At 43.3% G+C, this 20,397-nt stretch overlaps 1 protein-coding gene across 2 annotated transcripts in view; it reads right to left on the reverse strand.

The window, feature by feature from the left end:
* Positions 1-7,532: 7,532 nt before the first annotated feature.
* klf8 (Kruppel like factor 8) overlaps positions 7,533-20,397 on the reverse strand; it is a 54,271-nt gene continuing 41,406 nt past the window's right edge. The window contains exons 3-7 of one of the 2 annotated variants that reach the window (XM_079172416.1): positions 18,648-18,914; positions 18,331-18,565; positions 13,646-13,757; positions 11,321-11,460; positions 7,533-10,952 (exon numbers count right to left, since the gene is read on the reverse strand). In XM_079172416.1, the coding sequence (XP_079028542.1) occupies positions 10,771-10,952; positions 11,321-11,460; positions 13,646-13,757; positions 18,331-18,565; positions 18,648-18,914 (936 nt within the window). In that variant the 3' untranslated portion in view covers positions 7,533-10,770. Of the gene's footprint in view, positions 10,953-11,320; positions 11,461-13,645; positions 13,758-18,330; positions 18,566-18,647; positions 18,918-20,397 lie in introns of both variants that reach the window. The other variant, XM_079172415.1, reaches the window with a different exon arrangement.

Raw genomic sequence — 20,397 nt, forward strand, 5'->3', positions numbered from 1 at the left:
TTATAGAATATGAGTCAAACAAAGTGTGTGTGGATGAAGATAATGTTTCATTTTACCGGCCCTTTGGAGGCAACCATTATGCCGATGCGGCCCCAGAGCAACAATGAGTTTGACACCCCTGCTGTAGTGTGTCTGTTTACCTCTGAAATGTTGCTCTAGGTTTTTACATTTTTGGCCAAAACGGAATGTGAATCATGGATTGTTTCAAGTCGTCAACTATCTTTCATAAGACTGTATTCAAGAGCATATGAAAAAAAGTGTATAATATGTTTTTACCAGTTGTACCAGTTGGTACGGTGATAGGTGGTGAAGAGGGTCGTGATCCACCTGTTTTATTATCGCCCTTTATAGTCTTGGAATGATCTGCAGACTAGACTCAATCTGAGTGAAAAAATGATTTTGTCATGTCTTGATGCCTCGTTATCTGTTTCTGTTAACCTCCTTCGCTATGCAGAGACTTCCGTTTTTACTCCGTGTATTGATTTGTTGTTTCACTGTGCATATCAACGTTCTCGTCCAGGTAACCATTAGGGGTAGGGGAAAAAATCGATACAGCATATTATCACGATATTTTGCGTGGTGATATTGTATCGATACACGGAAGCCAAGTATCGATCTTTTCTTATATAAACTATAAACGTTTTGGTACTAGAAAAAAAAGAAAATTGCTTTTTCAGTCCACTAGATGGTGCTGAGTTGTTTTCTGGTGAGGTCAGAAGAGGTCCCGGGTCAGTGGGATTGGTAGGAAGTTGGTCAAAACAAAGATAGAGACATCGGAGAAAGAAATCAGAAATGCACCGTCCACGTTTGATTCAGACGTCTGGACTTATTTGGATTTTTTTTAACAAAGAAGGCCATTTTTTCACAGACACAGCTGTGCCCAAGCTCCACAGAGAAGTGCAGCTTAAAGTGAAGGAATCTTTGAGTACAGCAGAAAGAGTTGCATTAACTTGCGATGCGTTGACGTCAAGTGCAGTGGATTCCTATGTGACTATAACAGCACAATATCTCACAGAGGACTGGCGACTGATATCTCTCAAACTAGAGCAGTACACGTAAGTCACACCGGGGCAAAAATGACAGACCTCCTGCTAAATGCAGCACAAGAATGGGGGATTGCTGACAAAAACCTGGTGGTTGTAACCGACAACGCTTCTAACGTGGGTGTTGCCGTTGAGTTAGCGGGATTCCTGCATGTGAAGTGTTTCGCTCACATGCTCAACCTGGCCTCACAACGGGCGTTACATCTGCCAACAGCAGCTAGGCTCATGGGGAGAGTGCAGCGCATAACTGGCTCTCTGCCCTCGAGGTCCACGCATCGCAAGTTATACTGAGTTATATAACTCTTATATCGTACTTATATAAGTTATAGACACGTTTGCATTCAGTTAAGTTGGACTATGTAGACTGTAAAACAAACAGTTTGTCAGGTGCAACATTTATGACAGGTTTTTATGACAGTGTTGGTCAGTCTGTCTGCTTGACAATCCCATTTTGCTGCAATAAAATTGATTGAAGTGAGATGAACAGATTGAAAACTATCTTATTAGATAAAACATGTTGATACAGTTTTCTTTGGGGACATAATTTGCAGTTAAAAAAAGTAATAATTCGCAATATATAATATATAATAATACCGCAGTATCGTGATAATATCGTATTGTGACCTAAGTATCGTGATAATATCGTATTGTCGCCTAAGTATCGTGATAATATCGTATCGTGGCCTAAGTATCGTGATAATATCGTATTGTGACCTAAGTATTGTGATAATATCGTATCGTGACATAAGTATTGGGATATCGTACCATGGCCTAAGTATCGGGATAATATCGTATCGTGACCTAAGTATCGTGATAATATCGTATTGTGACCTAAGTATCGTGATATCGTATCGTGACCTAAGTATCGTGATAATATCGTATCGTGACCTAAGTATTGTGATAATATCGTATCGTGATATTATCGTATCGCGGGATCTCTGGTGATTCCCACCCCTAGTAACCATCGTAATAGAGATTTATTATATTATTTATTTTAAATCTCAATTGGTTTTACCTGAAGAAATAGAGGATGAATAAATAAATGAATTGTGTCATGTGACTTGTTGTTTGTTGTGTCGGAGAACAGAGTGTTATCTAAAAGATCTTCAAAGACATGGCCGAGTATTCAGATCATTCCAACAATGTGAGTGTGACGTGAGAGTTCACAACGAGACTTCTATTTTTATTTTTCTCTGCAGGGTTATTTCCATAATCTTGTCAGACATGTATCATAACAATCTGAGCCTGTCAGTGGCAACAACATGAATATTTAGTGGACGTACGTTGACGGAGCGATTATGATACAAAAACATGAGATAATAGGGTCCAGGTTAAAGTCACCTATTGAGGTATCTACCCAACTTTAACCTGAGCAGAGCTCCAATCAGCTGGAAGAAGTGAAAACACCTGCGTGTGTGTACAAATGATGGAAAATCAGTGAAATCAGGTGTGTGGGGACATGCAGGAGGTTGCAGGACAAACGATATGATTGTCAGAATGAGCAGAGGGAGAATTCACATGAAGAAGAAAGGAGGGTCATCAGAGAGGATTCAGATCAGCTGGTCTGACTGAGACTAATTCTATAAGTTTGTGTCAGTCAGCCAGTCTCTTCTTCTCTCCTCTGGCCTCCAGAAGGGTTTGATCAGATTTTCTTTTATATTTATATTTTATATGATATGAATCCTCTTCAAGTCCCAACTCCGGTGTTCTCTCCCCTTGTTGTCATTCATTTAGAAAAAAACTGTTTGAAAAAAGTCCCAAATAATCACAAAGTTGCTCAAACTGAAAAATGACACTCTTATTTTCGCACACTGGTCTTTTTGTGATCTATCGAAAAAAAAGCTTTTTAATTTTCTTCGACATTTTTATTTTACGAGTCTGTAATTCCAGAATGATCCTTCAATGTTCACAAGAAGTTTCATAAAAGAACGCTAGACTTTGTTGCTAATTAAAGGGAAACTAGAGGCCGTGTTCGATTGGTGAGCCTTGATTTAATTTCAAGAATAGTTTCAACAGTAAACACAAGAGCATGTAGAACTGTTCAACATTAGAACTTATCAGATGAAACATGTTTGGAAAGGGAATCTGAAAGAAAGCATAATTTCTTTGTTTTTCTTGGATCACCTGTGCAGAGACTTCAGAAGCGACAGTAGAAAATAAAAACTGGGGCAACAAGATCCGCTGTCTGAGGTCAGAGTGAGGATCCTTTTGTCCTCGCGGTCGGACCGGTATGTCTGAGTTTAGGCGTTGTTGTTTAAACCGTTTATATTTATGGGACAGTGCTGCTGATGAAAGCGGCCTGCACAGCATGCCATGCCCAGCTGACACATGAGGAGGTGGAAAAGGGAAAGCAGCCAACAGAGCTGTCAAAACAACCTTCAGCGGCTGCAGACTGTCGCTCAGACATGAAGGGATCAGATCGGACAACACCAACCAAACCCACAAAGCACTGAAGCATGATAATAAGACCAGCGGTCTGGAGGACTCGGCTCTCTACATCTACGTTTATTTACCTGTGAACAAATGAGAGTGTTTTGGGAGAGAGGATACAGATCAAGAGTTTCTATAAACACAACTTCCTTTCAGAAGAAGAGACAATAATAAAGATCGGCTTTGTCAAATGAAAGAGTGTCTTCATTTAAAAGCCGTTGGAAAAACTTTTTCAGCTCTTGGCGTCCTGGAGCTGCATGCCTCGGGCACGACAGAAAGACGGTGAACGCCTTCAACGGGTGCCAATTTATAAATGCATTAACAATTACATGGGGCAGTAAGACAGTATACTTTATCATAATAAGACACTTAACTTGTTCTTTTTGCCATACTTTTTTATGAATCCTTCGTGGGAACATTCAGTTATTTTTACTTTGCACACACAGACCTGAAGGACATGCTTAGGATGCTTGGGATGTTTAGGATGCTTAGGATGCTTAGGATGCTCGGAGCAGTTGGGTCTCAGGGAACCTGTCCAGCCGTCCAGTTCTTGGTCTGAGCTTGGACTTAACTCCAGTCGAGTCCTCAGAAACTGAGCAGCGGTGTGTCCTCAGTCCTCTGAGGTAGTTAACCGAACAGTAAAAACGTTGTCTCATCACACAGAGGTAACATAAAGAGGATGCAGCCTCCTCATTAACGCCTGATTGACACACTTTGTGTTACAAATGTCCCACCTTGACAGCGTGCTCTGAGAAGTACAGATCGAATAATCTCACCTTTTGGGAGTTTTCTTCAGATAGTTGTCTGTATCCCCATAGTAACAACACCGTTAATAGCTGATTCAGCAACATGTATGTAGTTTAATTCACCTCACTAGCAGTGTTTCCACCCATTGCACGTTTTGAAGTGTTGCATTAGAAAATGGAAATACAGGATAAAAGCTTCCTCAATAACGCATAAAGGTTTATAATATATATATTAATATCGTCTTTGCCTCTGGGCAACATGAAACATGACCAACACTCACACATTCCCCTAAAGTCTGTGAGCGTTTAGTTGTGTCCCGCTCCGAGTGTCTAACGCTCTCTGGCCGACATTTTGAACCCTTTATGAACTCTTTACGTAAATCCGCTTTTCTGCAGACTTTGCCCAAGGGAATTACCCACAATTCATAGCAATGGGACGTTAAACAAGGAGTTACCAGGGGAAGCATGGAGATGTACACAGAGAGGACGGCACTGGGTGAAGCATTATTGAAGTATATTATTTGACAATTACCTCATTTCGTAACACACGTGCCTGGAAGTAAGGGAGTAAAACATATAAAACTAATTTATTTTCAAGGCCTCACAGTCTCTCACATTCACATTCACTTAGAAGTCCCTAAGGGTTCAGGGTTTAGGGCTTTGGGGGGACTTTGGGATTGGGCCTTTTCTTTTGTTTCTGTTTCTAACTTCTACTTCTTCTTCTTCTTCTTCTCCTGTGTTTACTGGTAGATTACAGCCATGCGGGAGCCTACAACACCAACCTCTGACCAAACTACGCTGTAGCAGAGTTAATTTGCTCCACAATGGCTACTACTTTCTTCTGTGACAAATCAAAAAAGCACTTAAAGTTCTCTTGACTAACGGCAGTGAGCGGTTTGAAACCTGTCTGAACCAATGTTTGTGACAGAGTTCACTGAGTCACAGTGAGTGGGCTGTAGAGACACAGAGAGTTGTCATTGGTTGCACAATTGTAATAAACCTGGAACGTTAACTTTATCTGTCCAGTTCCAGTGTTTTATTAAATCATAGCCTGCTCTTAAACTCTGCACAAACATCCTTTAAGACTCCTCTGACTCTCTCCACTAAACTAACAGTTCACCGGTGTGATCCACGACGTGATCTTTGTTTCGCAGGTCGCCAAATTACAAAGCGGCAAAGTTCTCGTTCTTTATTGCGTTTATATGGTTCGTGTGTCTGTCTCCGTCTGAATGCAACACTGACGCCATGTGTTAATGATTGGCCTGATCATGACTGCAGGAGGCTAATAAACCCAAGTAGAGAGTTTCATTCAGAGCCAACACACACACACACACACACACACACACACACACACACACACACACACACACACACACACACACACACACACACACACACACACACACACACACACACACACACACACACACACACACACACACACACACACAATAAGAGCTTTTTATGACTCTATTCATGCACTTTATTCTCTACGCTTTTTATTCATTAACCTAGTTTGATCTCCGTGTTCTCCTTTTTGAGTTGCAAATAAAGGAGCGTATTCGTTTCTTTTTGTTAACATATGTCAGTAACTTTTTAAGAGAATAAATAGCATTTTAAATGAGCTAGTTATTATGATTATTATATTTGTATTAGTATTATATTATTTGTATGAGTTTGTTTTTGTAATAGCATTTTATATTTGTATTATTATTTTATTTGTTATTATTATTATTATTATTATTATTATTATTATTATTATTATTATTATTATTTAGATATTTCTGCGTCCTGAGTTGGATGTTTCTGTCTTTTTGTCCGCTCTGGTGAGATTGCCGGTGCCGGTGCTCCCTCTCCTGGAGGAGAGAGATGCTGAGTGATCCTCTGGGACAACCTTTAGTCCAGAATGTCTGATTAGAAGTGTGATAAGAAGTCAAATAGGAATGTGTTCAACGCATTCATTCATAATAAACCACAGAGACAGCAGGCGTTAAATTGCACCAAAAACATGTTTTATTCTATAAAAGAAGGAGGAGGGGTCAGATAATCACAACTGTACAGGGAGAAACTGACTTTTAAACACTGAGTCACAGTATCAAAAAGCTCACGTTTTCCTCACTGATCTTTACACATTTGTTCTGTACAAATACAAAAAAACAAAACAAAAAATATTATTAATAATTGTATTATTATAATGATAACTGCATTGCACTGAGTAAATATAGTACTGGCCCATAAGTTACTGCATTCAATAGAAAATACCTAAACTTTGTGATTTGCAGAGGTGAGTCGAGGCACTCGCACAGACTCGGTCAGTGGACTCGATCCCGCACAGCTCTCATGTTTCACCGTCTGTTCGCAGAGCAACATTCCCGCTTTGCACAAGAACAGAATATTTAGAAGAATACCGAGGAGGAAAACAAGCTCGCACAAACCGCCAAAAAAAAAACTAGAAGCAGGAATAAACACAAACACATGCATCGGCCTCCCTGCAACACCGACACCAGACTTAGTCTGAGGAGTAACAACTCTCAGTGTCTCTGTGTACAAAATAGCACATTGTTGCTGCTGATCAGTGTGCTTGTAAAGCGATTATCAAGAACAGGTACACAAGGACCCAAAGGTGTGCTACGTGGGCTAAATAAAGTAAATCAAACATTGTTGAACATTCTGTGTTTTTAATTTCTTCAATGTCTGAAAATCAATTGAGAGAAATATTCATAAGCATGTTTTAATTGTGGAAAGTGGATTTGTGAAGACTGTAGTGGGTTGTTTCCTGTTTATTGTAAGAAAACAACAGAGAGCTGCAGCGATGACGTGTTTCTGTAGTCCAACAGGAAGTCAGCATCACTGGTTCCCCCCACAAACAGCCAATGGGATTCTTTCATTGGATTTTGGATTATTGCAGAAAATAATCTGTGTCAAACAAACACCAGAGGGGCGTTCACTGACCTGTTTTATAATCGGAGAACTAAAAGGTTAAAATCTCTCCAGCTTGTGTTTAAACTATTTCAGACGTCTGAACAAAAACAAGTGTAAAAAATGCTGAGTCACTTCCTGGTTTTAGGACTCGTTCCTGCAGCACTCTATGAACAGTTTGGATATGTTTAGAAAATATGAGTTTAAAACAGACAATCAAAACCAAAATAACCACAAACATATATATTTTTTTCTGACCTGAATTTTTTCTCACCCAAAATCCACCAAATCTCACATTTCACTGCTTTTTGTGATATTTTAAATGAGGTCTAGTGCAGAAACGTCAAGCTCTGTTTTTAATAATAAATGGGTCCTTAATTAATACCCCCCCCCCCCCCCCCCCACAGTCTCAAACACACTGACATGCTCACCAACGTCACTAGTAGAAAACAGGAAGGCTACTCTCCATGCAACAAGTGTGCACAACACAAGTGGGACCAATTCTTTTTTTGTTTTTAAGAAACTACGAAAACAAATGTCTTATTAGATTTGAAAAGAACCGACACATGATGGAACACATTTCATCAAACCAACAGAGGAGGAAGAAGAACGAAAAAGATTTTTTCACATTATCTAGTCAGTGTTAAAAATAGAAATTCACCCGTTACATTTACTCTGCACTTTTTGATTATATACATTTATGTACATGGATTTATCTTAATTATTTGTCATTGTCCTTAATGTCTTTATCAACAGTTTACAAAAGAAAGAAAATTGCAATCAAATGCATATACTCTTCTAGAAAGATGTGCTTAGTAACGATGTTTCTTTTTAGTTGAAGCGAGGGGGGGGGGGGACTTTGCTCTGCACTGCAAAAGAAAAAGAACTAAATCCCTCCAAACAAGTCACTCAATTTAGCTCAGATTAAACCAGATTCAGTGACTTTTGCTGGTCTTTTTTTTTGCAGTGCACAGAGTGAACGCTGACGTCATGCACTCAGCTCACAGAACCTGAACCTCCATCTCAGCTGAGGCTGCTCTCGCTTTCTAGCTTCTGAAATGACGACAACGGTGACTCCGAACGGCGTTGCACGATTTCTTTTTTAAAGGATTTCAGGTTTGTGATCACGCGCTCGGCCCCTCCACTTTAGTCCCGAGCTCTCGGTCCTCAGCTCTGAGGTGGTGCTTCTGTCCAGGCTTCTACGCACCCGGAGGTTCTTTTGTGAGCCGCGTACCAGCAGCTGTAGGGCTCTACTGCTGAGTTCAGAGGAGCGAGGTCTGCGTTATGTTGCATATTCAAGTTCAGCCCCCTGAAGACGTCGACCCGTTCGGGTCAGAGGGTCAACTCTGTTCCAGCTGAATGCACCTTTCAGCTCAGGAGAGATATGAAGTGTTGAGGTTCAAGACAACAAAACTCCTTCATCAGGAAGGAGTTTGTTGAGGCGTTTAAAAGTTCTGAAAAACAAACTCAGCTGAAAGAGAATTGACCCCCCCGGCGGAAATGCTAGTGAGGAGAGTGCTTACGTTCCCCCGTGGCCCGACACACACAGTGCCTGGTTTTTCTCCCAGAACCACCGACAGACGGCCATGTTGGCCCCATGAAGCCCCATGAAGCCCCGGAGCAAATACTCCACATTGTCGGCTGTTTTTCAGCTGAAGGGGGGCGTTCGCTTTCTGCTGCTTCGATTCAAAAATTGGCTAAATGTTTGTGTGAAATGAGACAATATTAAAACCAGATTTCCTTCATTTCCTTCACTTTTTGTATTATTCTTTCTCTTCTGTTCTTGGCAAACAGTCTAAAAGCTTTAAATCTGCTGTTTTTTTAAATAAAATAAAGCAACGCAGCAGATTTTTGTCTCCAGATTAAAATGTGCCAACACACCTTTAAACTTCCTGGTTCTGGTTTGGAAACACTAAGTCCTTTCTCCAGAGAGCAAGACTCTCGGCTCTTCGGGGGCCAAAGCGCCGTCGGTCTGTGGTTCTGGGTTCGCCCGTACAGATTGACTTCAGGTATTAAGGCTCGACGGGCAAGAGGTAAAACAACAAGTGCCCGGAACACACACTCGTAAAAATCTTAAATTCTGATCATGTGTTTGTCTCAAAACATACACACACACACACACACACACACACACACACACACACACACACACACACACACACACACACACACAAACACACACTCAGAAAAGCTCCCCTAATTCCCTGCGCGAGAGTTTTTACTTGTAATCTCAAACTATTTGTGTCCTCTTGTCTTTTTCACAGCCTCACGACACAACAAAAGGTTTTTTTTTAAAGGATGCCATTTTGTTAAGAGTGGCACACCTGGCGGAGAAGGAAGGAGAGAAAGAAGACGACTGAAGGCCATATTTGATAAAACGACAGCAACGACGACGCAAACAAAGCAAATACTGTAATCGAAGAGCGATCGGGAAGGTGTGTGCGGGGGGGGGGGGGGACGCAAACAACAATAGTTTGATTGATACAATTAAAACAAAAGTAATCTTTATAAAGTTCACAGTCTTGTAGCTCCCTGTACCAGGAGAAAGGGGGGGGGGCAGTTTGACGTCACTTCAGCTGCTGAGAGAACGGCTCACCTCATGCACACACACACACACGCACACACACACACTCGCACACTGACGGGAAGCCTTCACCTTCAAGACATGTCTCCAAAAGTTTTGGTTTGTTTTAGAGCCTTTTTTATGAAACAGGACCTTAAGAGAGCTCGTTTCCACTGTATCTGGAAAACGAGCCGATCCAAAAGGAGTGCTGCGGGGTCCATGTTTTTAGGAGCCAGTCCTGCAGCACTCAACAAAACCAGGACTACGTTGGTGGACTGATAGATAGAGAGAACGTCCACCTGCACACGGACATTTTTAATTTGGGCTCAGGAACTCTGAGCTGGGAACTGAATTGTAATACTTTTTTTTGGTTTTTGGTACCAACCGAAATGTGTCCACAGCACCAAACCTGTCGTCTTATGTAAGTATTCTTTGATCAGATCGCTCCCGATGTGGACCGATCATTTTGCCACAGTTCAAAGTGAACAGGGTCAGAGAGAAAGGCAAAGTTCTTGTTCCTGAAAAAGGTTCCTGTGGAGCGATGGGTCCAACAAATCCATCAAATATGACATTTTGACTCTGAGTCACTGTGGACACGTTTGGGCAGCTGAAGTGACATCACTCCTCTTCTGTTTTTAGTTCAAAAATACTCCTCTTCCTCCTCTTTTTCCTCCCCCTCTCCTTTGGATAGTTGCGTGTGATGGATGGATCCTTCTCTGTCGGGGGAGGAGAGCTGGAGTCGGAGGGCAGGAAGGGGGGGGGGGGGGGTCTGTTGGATGGACGGTGATGATGATGATGATGATGATGTGTTGAAACACACACGGTAAAAATCCCCAAACCTCTACTGCGCACACACGCACACACACACACATTCCTGATATTCCTGCGGTTTCAAGATGAAGAAGAAGAGGAGGAGGAGGAGGATGATGAAGGAGGTACGGTGTCCTTTTATATCGGCTGCAGGAGGTGAGGTTCATGGGGGGATTGGGGGGCACTGGTACAAGATGTGCTGTGAGGGATTTCAAGGGGTAAGAGGTTGGCTTTGGAGGGGAGGTTGTTGGGTGAGAGTTCACATCATGACGTGGCGGCGGCGGTGCAGGGAGAGGTGGTCGGACCGGGAGAAGGAGCGGTCGCACTCAGTGCAGCGGAAAGGTTTGATTCCGGTGTGCTTGCGGAAATGCCGGGTGAGCTCGTCGGAGCGGGCGAAGCGCCAGGTGCAGCCCTCCCAGGTGCAGTGGTAGGGTTTCTCTCCTGGAGGAAGCAGGAGACAAGGAGACGAGTTAAGGGGAGAGGAAAGGAAAGGAGGAAGGGAGGGAGGAGGAACTTTGGGATGCACGAGTGATTCTCCGGGAGGACATCTTAACGGAATTTTACAAAACTTTCTGGGTTTATTTATTTTTGACTATTCCAGGTGTTGCGTGATGATACAAACCTTGATTGGATGTTTTCAGTAAAGAAAAAATAATAAAATGAAATTTGCAAACTGTTAGGTGTTAAATATTTGTAAAAAACAATCTAGCAGTGGATCCCTTCACTCCTCATGGGATTGTTGGTCAGTAATGAGCGTGAGCGGCTCCTTTAAACATGCTTCATGTGTCTCCATGTGCTGTCGGTCTCACCTGTGTGTATCCTCCGGTGGGCTTTGAGGTGGGAACTCTTGGTGTAAACCTTTTTACAGCCTTCATAGTCACACATGTGGATCCGCCTCCTCTTGATGTCTGGGGAATCTGGATCGACGGGCTCCAGGTCCATGACCGACCTGAAGGAAGGAAAAAGGGGAAAAAAGGAAAAAGGAGTGAGTGAAGCCGAGAACATGTGAAGACAGAAACATCTTTAATACTTTAATAGCAGTGCAGAAAATAGTTTGAGATGTTTATTAATTACTAATAACTACATTTAGAAGTTTAGTTTAGTTCAGGTAAATGTCTTTTCCGTATATTTACGTCGGTCACAATTGGCTACAAACCAATTTTAGTGTTCTTTATGAAAAACGTTTATTCTTATAATGTGTTTATCTGCAAATATTTTCTAATCAGACTTAGTTAATTAACTAATTTTGTCTTTGCACTTCTTTCCTCCCAGGGGCCATCTTTGTGTCATTGTGTCCATATCATGTAAATATGCTTTGATTTAATACAATGTCAACCTGTAGTTCAGCATTCATACGTTGAACCAGGTGTATCTGGTGTAACCAGTCACATGACTGCATGTGTCTCATCATTGCACAACAGAACAAACCCGACTCCAGTCAGGTGTATTTGAAAGTGACGTTTGGGGGCCACTGGGGGGCGTCAGAGAGTTACGTTCAACACAACAGCTTCCACTTCAGCGTTTCTCTCTCTCTCTCTCTCTCTCTCTCGCTCTCTCTCGCTCTCTCGCTCTCTCGCTCTCTCTCGCTCTCTAATTCCTTCATATCTCACCTGTTTTTTATTCCCTTCTTTCCTCAAACCACCAAAAGAGAAAATCTGAACTCTGAGTTTTCTCTTCTGTGATTGAATTCGTTATTTAAAGTTGATTTGACATTAAAAAAATTATTACGAAACCATGTTTACACCCCAGTTCTGGGAAAACCCTGCCCAGCAACACACACACACACATTCACACACGCACACAAACAATCTTCCTCACAAAGAACAAATAACCACAAACATACTGATGCACTTTGTTTCTATTTGACATTGTGTCTCTCTCTCTCACCCACACACAAGATTACAGCAGTAGGCTAACCGTCGATGACCACACCCTGGATTTCAGTTTGCAGCGAGGCGGCCTCGCCTACTGGGTGTGGCAGCAGCTCCGTCCTGATTTACTAATACACACACGCACACACACACACACACACACGCACACACAGATGCACACACCCATGTCTCTGTGATACGTCCCGGGTGTCTCCAGTGTGGGTTATATAAGGTTATATAAGTGTCCAGTCATGGCAGCGCTGCAGTAATGTAATTGGGCTGCAGGAGAGGGAGGTGATCCACACAAAGACCGCATTTCCCATAAACCCTGCTGCGCATTAGTGCCTCTCTCTCTCTCTCGCTCTCTCCTGTCGACTCCTATCATGGACTTCTGAGATGTCGTCACACATGGTTCAACTGAGGTGTTTTCTTACAAACAAGCAATATTGTTAATAGGGTTATTTGGACCTTTGTTTTCTGGGAGTAAGATGACAAATTAGATACCAGTCTGATGTCAGTGTGGTACTTAGAGGCATGAATGGATTACTGAACGAGCCTACCGGGCACACAGCAAGGGGCCCAAAGTGTCAGGGGGCCCCCATGTCTTCATCTCAAAAGAAGAAACTCAAAATGACCACAAAGAGACATAAAACAACTACAGAGAGACACAAGACAACTACAGAGAGACAAGACAACAACAAAAAGCCACAAGACAACAGCGAGACACAAAACGACCACAGAGAGACACAAAACAACAAGAACAAAAAGAGGCTGAACAACTATAAAGTCCCGACAAAGCTGCCTGTTGTCAAACAACAACTAGCAGTCTTCTTCTTCTGCTCTTTTAATGATCTACTGCCACTGTGTTTCTGCACATTGCTGCCAACTTAAAGCTGCAGGCTACAGCTGTGGTCTGATATTTGGGAGATACCAGTTTTTAGGCTTTATACACAGACGTTCTGAGATGGCTGATAAACGCTAATTGTGTTATAATCGAGACCTGAATTTGTGCCCGGGAGGATCTGTGTTTGCTTCTGGCCTCAGACGCCTAAATATTATCTGTGCATAAGACGTGAAACATTCAGAGTTTAATACGTCTCAAATAACCTCCACTTAAGGTTTTCTCTTGAATGTATTTCTGTTTGATTTGAACACACTTTGTGCAGCATGTCTTGCATGAAAGGTGCTAAACAAATGAGATTTATCATCGTTATAATGATTTGCTCTTGATGCAGCGCAACGTGCTCTAATGCTGCCACTCACCCGGCGTCGAGGCTCTGGGCGCTGAGGGAGGCCGATCCGGACTCCGTGCCGCTCTCCGCATCGCTGTCGCTCTGATACTCCACCGGAGACGTTGAACCTGGCTTAATGCGAACTGCAGAGAGGACGGACAGAAAAGAGGGTCAAATATAAGGGTAGGGAAAACGGATGGGATGGAAAGAGATGATCCAGTGGATGGAATTAGGGAAAAGGAAGAAGTGAGAGAATAGAGGAAGAAGAGGAGGGGAGGAAACAGCAGGGGGTTAATAGCTTCTTAACAGAGATGCCTGGATTCCAGCATCTTAGCAAGACAAAGCCTTGCTCCAAGTGTGTGTGTGTGTGTGTGTGTGTGTGTGTGTGTGTGTGTGTGTGTGTGTGTGTGTGTGTGTGTGTGTGTGTGTGTGTGTGTGTGTGTGTGTGTGTGTGTGTGTGTGTGTGTGTGTGTGTGTGGTTAGGTGTGGCCTGCTATGCTGCAGAGTTGATGGCTCACATTTGTGGCCGTACCTCATGCTGGAATCCTCTGCATGTCTCCTCTTTCTCAGAAATACTGAACAAGTTTCAGTGAAAGCCAGCGAGAGACGGAAGTGAACAGATGTTGATTAGAATATTCTGCAGGACTCGTAGACGACGTTAAGTGAAAGAGAACTCTCTGGAACTCTCTGTTCAGGCTTTTAGAAACACTCCCAAATTCAGAGGAAGACTTGAAGATGTGATCTCGCTTTAAAACCATTAGAGTAACTGCTCTCAAGATATTTTCTGTTGAATGCTGGGTAAAATTTAAATGATTGTCCACTTCACGTCTGCTGACGTGCAGAGGGAGCACGGCCTCTTGTCCCACTAGATCAGAGGATCCCACACCGGGATAATGAAAGCTGCTCTAATCAATAGTTTTATGGATCAAATGACATCGTGAGTGTGAACGAGGTCACCCCCCTGAGAATGATCAGCAGTGTCTTTAAGTGCTTTTATTATATCACATCTGAGGTGAAACTGGATCATATATTGATTATTACAAAGACCCGTTCACAGCCATCAAAAAATATGCAGAGCAACAGGTGTTTCAGTTTAACGGATGAGCAGGTAAATCTTGTCTTCATTGATTTCCGGCTTTTATGCGTCACTACAAGTAACGACGGACACCGAGATTCATCAGTTAACACGGTCACTAGTTAAACCCTGTTTATTCTGGCAGCTATTTTAGATTTAGTCTCTCGACCAAAGCTTAGTAGTTTCAGTCACATGTCAGTCGTTTCTATTCCTCATACGTTTTAGTTGCTAAAAAGAAGACATTACATTTTAATCAAAATGCTTTCTCTCTTAATTCCGTCAGCTATATTGTTTTATTTAGTCTTAGTCGTGTGTCAGAAGTCCTTTTTCATCGGATTCCATTGAATCATTTATTTGATTATTAATTTAGTCATTTTAGTCATCATCATCTGATGAAAAAGACAAATTAAAGGATTAAGAACTATTGATACTATGTGATAAATCACTGGGAACTACTCGATTAACCGTGTCGACTGTTTGTGTTTTAGAAGTGAGTGAAGTCAAAGCTCTGAGTCTCTGTCTGTGTTTGACGTTCTGTTCATGAACACATAGTTGGATCATCTATGATTCCTAACATGGTGTCTGTTAAGTTTCTGGAGTCCGGACACGTGTAATAATCAACAGTTATTAATACAAGGATAAGTATTTGGTCTAAAAACATAATGAATGAAATCAAAAGTGCCCCCCCCTCCTCCTTCCTCCTCCTTCCTCCTCCTCCTCCTCCTCCTCCTCTTCTCGGTCTCTCTGCAGGAATGTGGCAGCCACACTGTTCAAAGTCCCCACAGCCTGGAGAGAGCGGTGGGGGGGGCTGTTGGAGGGGTGATGCAAGGAATTTGGGTGGAGTATCTGTGTGTGTGTGTGTGTGTGTGTGTGTGTGTGAGAGAGTTGGTATGGAGAGGGTCACACAGCAAAAGAAGTGGTCTTTGTCTCTGGAGACAATTAGTACCCCCCCCCCCCCTCATCTCCTCTCCACCACTGCAGCTTGTTTTTCAAACGCAAAGCAGCCCGTCTCCTCTCCTCTCGACCCCTGCACCCTCTCCTCCTCCTCATCCTTCCTCACCCCCACCTCCACCTCCACCCCCTTCCTCCATTCTGTGTCTACCTATCCAGCTCCTCCTTGTTCCCCCCCACACAACTCCACATGAACGGCGAATGTCAGCTGCTCGTTCGCTTTAAAGTACCAAAGTTCCGGTTTCTCCCCCCCCCCCCCCCCCCCTCACTCATTCACTCATTCACTCCCCTCACTCACATCTTTACTCTCTGCACAAGCTCAGAAGCTAAGAAATGCACCGACAAAACGGGATTTCAACGCGAGAAAAGGCGGCAACTGAACCTTCAGAATCCACCTGGCGCTGATCGCAATACTAGATATTAGATAATATTAGTTTAGGGGACAAATGATCCCTCTGAGGACAAAGAGTCAACGATAACTACTGCGAGCCGCTGTATGCGTGAGATTTTTGTCCCATCGGTTTGGTTTCCCTCGGTGTAACAGATACAGACTGACCACCGACTTTAAAGGATGACTCGTCACTTTCTGAGATCTGGGGACACCGCAACACTAAAATGAATTGTAGAATAAATAAATAAAATATTGGAAATATAATAAGACAGGTTTTATATAAACCCCTCCTTAGTTAGCCAAACGTATTGTGAAGAGAAAACAAAGACAAACATCCATCACTGTTAAAAGACCAACTTCCTGTTTCCTGCCAACATTTTATGAGGCCTTAGTTCCACTTTCACCCCCAAATAAAGTGCGTTCGATAACCTGCATGAACTATTGGCTTGTTTACAGCGCGTCTGATCGTCTCACTGCTCCTGTTTCTTGATGGTGGACTCGGCTGTTGCACGCTGTCAGCAAATCCAATAACGAATGGCGATCAAATCTACATAAATAAGCGCTGACTCGTCCTTTTTTTTAAAGACCAAATGGTGGTTTGCAGTGGATGAAGATGTTATTTAGTTGGTGCAGAGGTTGTCAGCAGGGTGTGTCAGCGCTGTTGGGTGTGGTTACTGAGACAAGCTGCTCTTCAGCCTGCTGTTAGTCACTCTCACTGTTACACCTGCTGATATTCAGACTCTTCGTCCGGTCCAAAAAGCACATTTACACTTCCAACTGAATACATTCTCATCCCGACTTTTTTTTAAATGCATGCTGGGAAATTAAGTAATTCAAGACAAAGTGAAGAAAGTCAAAAGTGTACATCATGACATCGCTCTGTGACACAAGAACTCCCGACATGTTTTGAACGCCACACGCTGAAGAGGTCAAACGGTGACGGGTCGGTGTGTGTGCTGGACGTTCCTCCATACGTTAGTTTGGATCAGAGCTGAACTAAATGGACTTTACAGACGGACTTTCCTGCAGTTTTCAAAAAGGGGCTGAGGCCTGTTTTTGCCAGCTTGCCAGAGCAAACATGGAGCTTCCCCTGTTGTTTGCTCGGGGATGGATTCCACCTGATTTAACCCTCGCACCGTTGCTTAACGCCAATCGACTGGTGTTGAAGGCGCTCCCGACACGATGACAGCATGAAGTCACTGGGTCTTTAGTATCGATCCCCCTTTTCTCACACGATGGATTAGTAGTTACTCAGTAACTATTTAAGAGACATCTAGAGACTTGAATCAGCTGTTGAGCTGTGACATGTGAAACATTTCTACGAGTTTCCTCATTTAGAAGGGAATATCAATCATCCGCCTTTCCACAACGACAAAGACGAGACGGCAAGTCTAACACATCACGAACCACAAACACACAACTGTCCCTGGAGAGAGACACACTGTACTCCTCTACAGCGCACAGCTTAGTGCTTCAACAACAACAACGCTGCATGAATTTGAGGTCGTACCAGGAAACACAACTGATTCAAATGTTGCTTATTTCTGCCTCGCTCCCAAACAAGAAGGGTTGTGTCGGTGTTTTAGGGCTGAAAAACATCTTATTTGTATCAATAGAAATCTCAATTCACCAACATACAGATGTTGATGATGACTTAGTAAGTAGAATCACTCCTTTGGCCGAAACTAAGAATGGTTTTGAAGTTTCCATTCGTAGCCAATGGATTTAAAACAGACTAAATGTTTCTGTCCATCCATTCTTTACCGAAGGATTTATTTCTGGGTTTCCTCAACGTTGCCTCTCCCTCTTTGTTACATAAAGCCACTTTAATAAAACTCGTAAATCACGGCGTGAGACAGCGACAGACCTATGGAGGAACAACAATAGAGAGATGGAAATGAAAGAGGAGAGGTCATCTAAAGTACCTTCCTTTTCCTGACTGATGTTGCTTTAAAAATGGCCCGTGCATTGTACATCTACAACTCATTATACTTGAAGTATATATCATTTTTGTCATAATAATGCAGGAAGTACAAGTAATACTACTGACGACACAAGGAAACCAAACAAACAGTCCGACTGAATGGCAGGACGAAGCACGTAGATAAATCTATTAAAACTATATTCTCTTGGCTCTGTGCACAGCTGGTACTAACGATAACAAATGGGGGCAAATTTACCCACAATTCAATGCCACAGTTGGCCACATGGAACATAAATATCAAACCCCAGTCTACCAGCTTCTTCATAATGAGGAATCCTCCAGCATCACTCTGAAAGTTTTCATGGTGCCACTCACCGGATCCTTCTGAGCGCCCGTCGCTCCCTATGAGCGGCACCGTGATGGCCGCCGTGGCGACGCCGTCGGTAGACATGGTGGTGTAGACGACGGGCAGCGACTGCACCACCACGGGGATGGTCTGGAGCTGGCCCACCTTGCTGGGCATGCTAACCGAGGGGATCGTGTGGATGACGTGGAGGATCTGCTGGCCCCCGGCGCCCTGAGTGGCCAAGATGGAGCCCGGAGAGAGAACCTAGAGGGGAAGAGGAAGGGTATGATTAGTGGCCCTCACCCTCTCAAAGTTCAGCGTACCAGTGGAGGTAGTTAGTCGTTACCATGGAGCCTATGGACTGCATCGTAGAGGGGATCGATATGGCCGTCAGGCCGGAATGGGTCATGACCCCGCTGGGCGCGGGGTTGACTGTGATGCCCGTCGTGGAGGCGGGGAGCGAAGAGGGGCGGGGCTTGTTGAGCGACAGGTCGACGGGCTCGGTCTGGTCCTCGGCCGGGCACGGCTCCGGCGAGGACGGCTCCGTCTTGCAAACCGGCTCCGGCTTCACCTTCAGGTCTGTCGGCTGCGAGCAGTCGTCACCGACGTCGGCCTGCTGGAGGAGGAAACATAAGAGAAGTTTAGAAAGCAAAAGGACAAATATTCAAACCATCTCAGGAGAGAAAAGTCTCTAAAAGAGCAATGACATCATTCTGATACTCTGAGACTCTGGTCTCATCCGGCATTCGTACCGACAGTAAAGAATGCGCAGTAATTCGTAGATATCCCAAGAAATGACGACGTAACTTGCAACCTTCAGTAACAGCACTTTGGTAGTTATTTCAACTCAAACGACCATCTTTTCCTGAACCGAACTAACTGGGTTTGTTGCCTAAACCTCACAGAGTTTCCTGTAAAGATGATTTTTGCAAAGACTGTATGCACAAGCGGAACATGAAAAATGAGAAGTAACTTATTGTAAGATATGAGTATACGTTGCAGGAAGTGGATGGTAACTCCTTATTCTCATTCTTAGAGGACAGAATATCATTTAATTTGCAAACTGACGTATTAATTAGACGGATGTGATCACGGTTAAGTGAAGCGTGCCAAAAGAAACACATGCTGCTCGATTGTTTGGGAAGCCAGCAGGAGCCACACAATCCTCCAAAACACGAATGATTTCATTATTTTTCTCTCGTGCGGTGAGATCGAGCTCCGACAAGCAGCACATCCGTCTCTGCCTTCACTCACCAGCCTGTGGCAATAGATTCAATGGCAACACATATTCATATATATTCATATAAAGTCAAACAAACGCTGCTTTTAGCCGTTCCAGCTGGAAAAATTGACGTTTTGAAACAAACTCTTTTATGTGTTTTATCTATATTGTTTATCATTACATCGGTTTTAGTATTCATACACATTTCATTGTTTTCATATCGTCGACCATTTGTAATTACATTTGATTAGTTGAAAAGGTCTACATGAATACAACTTGATTGATTGATTGTTTGTTAACCTCTCAAAGATACAAGCCTGCACATGCATGCAAATGAAACTCAGGAAGAGAAGTGAACTACAACTCCCAGGATGCATTTTGGAGCTCACAGTTCTGCTGGATGTGCAACAGAACAGAGAAAAGACTACAGATCACACTTCGGCTGATCAGACACTCGGCTAACATTCTTTGCTAGAGCTCTGATTTCACCTCACTGCACTGCCGTTTCCTCCATGACAACAGCTGCTGAGGCTCATGGGTATTGTAGTATTTTAGAGTCTCAGAAACAGCAATAATCATATTGTTAAATCATCCGTGAGAATCCTGTGTTTCTCTGTTGAGGAATATTGAGCATTCATAAAGTACGACTCAACATGCTGAATATCTTCAAACTGAAGATCAGTTTACAAAGTTTGCAAACTGATCTTCCAGATAACTTGCATCGGGTCTTTTTCACACAACGCCCTAGTTTTCCTCAGCCTCCTCCTCGTCTCTCCAGCCACCCAGGGCTCAGCTGCCATGTAGCTGGAACGCACCGCGAACAATGGCTGCTGTGTGGGACTCCGGGGGGAGGAGGTGGGGGGGAGAGAGAGAG

Source organism: Pholis gunnellus (assembly GCF_910591455.1).
Source record: "Pholis gunnellus genome assembly, chromosome: 13".
Lineage (NCBI taxonomy): Eukaryota > Metazoa > Chordata > Actinopteri > Perciformes > Pholidae > Pholis > Pholis gunnellus.